This window comes from Myotis lucifugus, unplaced genomic scaffold, assembly GCF_000147115.1.
Source record: "Myotis lucifugus unplaced genomic scaffold, Myoluc2.0 scaffold_8552, whole genome shotgun sequence".
NCBI lineage: Eukaryota > Metazoa > Chordata > Mammalia > Chiroptera > Vespertilionidae > Myotis > Myotis lucifugus.
In genome coordinates, this window is record NW_005879600.1 from 1,500 (window position 1) to 4,584 (window position 3,085).

General features: G+C 42.4%; 1 protein-coding gene across 1 annotated transcript; it reads right to left on the reverse strand.

Annotated features, from left to right (window-relative positions):
- Window positions 1-231: 231 nt before the first annotated feature.
- Window positions 232-2,711, reverse strand: LOC102428705 (selection and upkeep of intraepithelial T-cells protein 1-like; the record flags this gene model as incomplete). The annotated part of the gene is made up of 3 exons (XM_014451167.1): window positions 2,534-2,711; window positions 2,233-2,310; window positions 232-576 (listed from the first exon to the last, which is right to left on the reverse strand). Coding segments are annotated over exons 1-3 (601 nt in total), but the record flags the coding sequence as incomplete, so codon positions are not given.
- Window positions 2,712-3,085: the final 374 nt, after the last annotated feature.

The window sequence follows — 3,085 nt, forward strand, 5'->3', positions numbered from 1 at the left end:
CATTGATGAGTACAAAGATGATGATAACTTGATCAGAAGTAAATATAATAAATTATTAACCAAGTATCTAGTTTATTACATTATTCTATGTATTTTTCTAGACATTATAAAAGTTATAGATTTTTTAAATGCCCTGAGACCTTTTCTTCATGGCCCAGAATCATGAAATCTGGATCATGGGTCCAGAGCAGCACTACCTGGGAAACCCAGAGATGATTCCTCTGCCCTTACCTGCTACCTTCATATCCACGACGGCCTCTTCAGAGATGTCACCATCTTTAAAGAAACAGTGGTACTTCCCCTCATCAGTAATACTGACATTATAGATCCTGAGGGTCATTTTGCCCTCTCCCAGGGCATCCTTCAGGAGCACTGTGTGATTTGTATAGTTCTGAGTGCTTTTTCCAGAGAGTTTTTTCTCCTTCTTGTAAACGGAAATTGGCTGGTAGTGATCCCAATACCAGCCCACCTGCATGTGTTCCGCACTCTCTGGTGGGGAAAGCTGGCAGCTGATCTCAGTGTGCCCGCCTACCAGGACCACCTGGAGGCTCCTGGAAGTATGCACAGTGAACTGCTCTGTGAAGGAAGTCGGAGAACAAGGTTTTAGTGTGAAAGCCACAGAAATATGCTTCACCTAGACCCCTCTGCTCCAGACACACTGGCCTCTTTCTGGCTCTTGACGCCAAGTTCTTTCTGACTCTGAATTTGAGTCTCAGGAGTATCTTCACTCTGACATCCACACTCTGCCTCATTATTTCTCAGGTCCCAGCTTAAATGGCAACTCCTTAGATTTTGTTTGATTACCCATTTACCATCTCCCCTAGTCATACCTACACATGTCTTCATAGCACATACACTACCTGATATTGTTCATTTCTGTCTTTATTTTTTCTCATGACCCACTAATATGTAAGGCATGCGACAGCAGAGTTTTGTCTTATTCCTTTTTTAATTCTCTTCATTATCCTCAGTGCATAAAACACTGTCTGTGCCTACTAGGCACTCTGTAAATCCTTAGCAAAGGAATGGAAGATTCTCCCATTGTCTAGAGCTAGGATGTGAACCACTATTGCCCAACAACATCCTTTACTTATCAAACACACAACTGCTTTTTTCAGTATCCTTTTTGGTGGATTAAAGATGGCCACAAATTTTTTGATGTGCCTTCCATGAAGATAAAGGGTCTATGTCCCCTCCTCTTGAAACTGTATGTTTTGAGATTGCTTTGCTCAGTAGGATACGGCAGAAGATGACCTGCAATAACTTCTGAGCCTGTCTTAAGAAATTAGCAGCTCTCATTCTTTTAATTTATTTCCTTTATTATTTTTTAACACTCTTTCTGGAAGCCATGAACTGCCAAAATGAAGTCAAATCCTCTGAGTCCATCATGGAAGAAAGGCCAGGTGTTAACATGCCATCTGATAATCCCAGCCTTCCAGCCTACTCCACCAAAGTGCCAGACATGAATGAAACCACCTTGGGTTCTTCAGACCACCCTCCCCACCAGCTGAATACACCAAGTGACCTCAGTCTGTGTCACGTGGAACAGAGGAAAGCACTAGCCAGAATTCCTGACCCACCAACTGTGAAATGTAATAAAATGTTGGTTGTTTTAAATCATCCTTTTGGGGGGTAACCTGTTATAAAGCTACAGGTGACTATCACACAGCTCCTCCCATACTCTGAGGTTTTGCTTCTTTCAACTACGCCAAATTCATTCCTGTCTCTGCCGACTATGTTTTTCCTTCCCACCATAAGGAATCTGAGTTATCAGACCTAAGGTCTACTGCACTAAGAAAAATTTGTGGACAGTTCCAGCTCACACCATCTTCTTTACCTGAGGTTCTACTAAACTTACAATTCTAAACTAAACGTATAGTCACATAAATGATCGTGTTTTGTTCTTAAATATAAGGGGTATGTTCATTATGATTTGCCAGTGAGAATTCGAGCCTCCCAGGGGAGATGGTAGACATTTATCCTTCTCATCTCCTAGGCACACCATTGAAGCACTGTGGATGGAGTTGGGGCTGAGAAAGATCCAGTCACTGAAATAACATTTCTTAATCACAAGTTGTTTGAAGCCTCATTTCTATCCTCAAAACTATAACAGAAAGGGTGGAACCAGAAAAACATCAGCGAGAAACCGTCCTCATTTTGTTCAGTGTCAGTTACCTCCATGATCTTTCTTTATCACTGTGACACACCATGAAAAAGAGTAGATATCCTTACCAGAGGTGAGCACCATCTGTAGGAGGAGAAAGGTCACAAAGCATCCAGATATACAGGAAAGTGGAGGCTCCATCACACCTGGAAAATGCAATAGCAATTGTGGGATCAGGCAGCAAGAATCAAAGTAACGAGAGAGAGAGAGAGAGAGAGAGAGAGAGAGAGAGAGGAGAGAGAGAGAGGGAATTTTGAAATCCTGTCTTTCTGGAGAATTCCCTTTGATGTGCAACCAAATGATTTAGTCAAACCACAAATTCAGACCCATTGAGTTGCTCTCTTTCCTCCTTCTTTCCTGTGCTCTTACTGTGGCTCATTGCCTTCCTCAGATTAGTATTCTGAAGGGCAGCTGTGGTAGAAGAGAACATAAAGGTATACAGAACCCAGCTATGTTCATCTCCACACTCACGCAGCCTCATCTGCCCCTTGGCCTGAGCCACTTGGTCAATGGAGAGCCCTGGCTGCTGCTTCTGATGTGGCCTCATTCCCTAAAGGGGGTATTCTGTGCCTTCTACTGTGGGGAATAGGCCAGCTTTAGAAAAACATTGACAAGATCACTGTAATGGGCAGGCTCTGACAAGCCTGAATCTCTGGGATTTCTGGCCTCACCCACTACTTCCACATTCAAAGAAAATGCCACATCAGGGAGATGGGATCTAGACTTCTCAGTAGCTGCCCAGAAGGGATAAGTCAAAACACTCAGATGTAAAGGGGGTATTGAAGCATAGTAACCTCTATCTTGTAAAAAAAAACCTGCTGTTTGAAATTCTCTGCTATTGTTAGATAGTCCCTTGTTCTGTAAATTCTGTCATTTTTAGACAGTCTCTTATTCTATAAAATAACTGTTTTAGTTTGAATA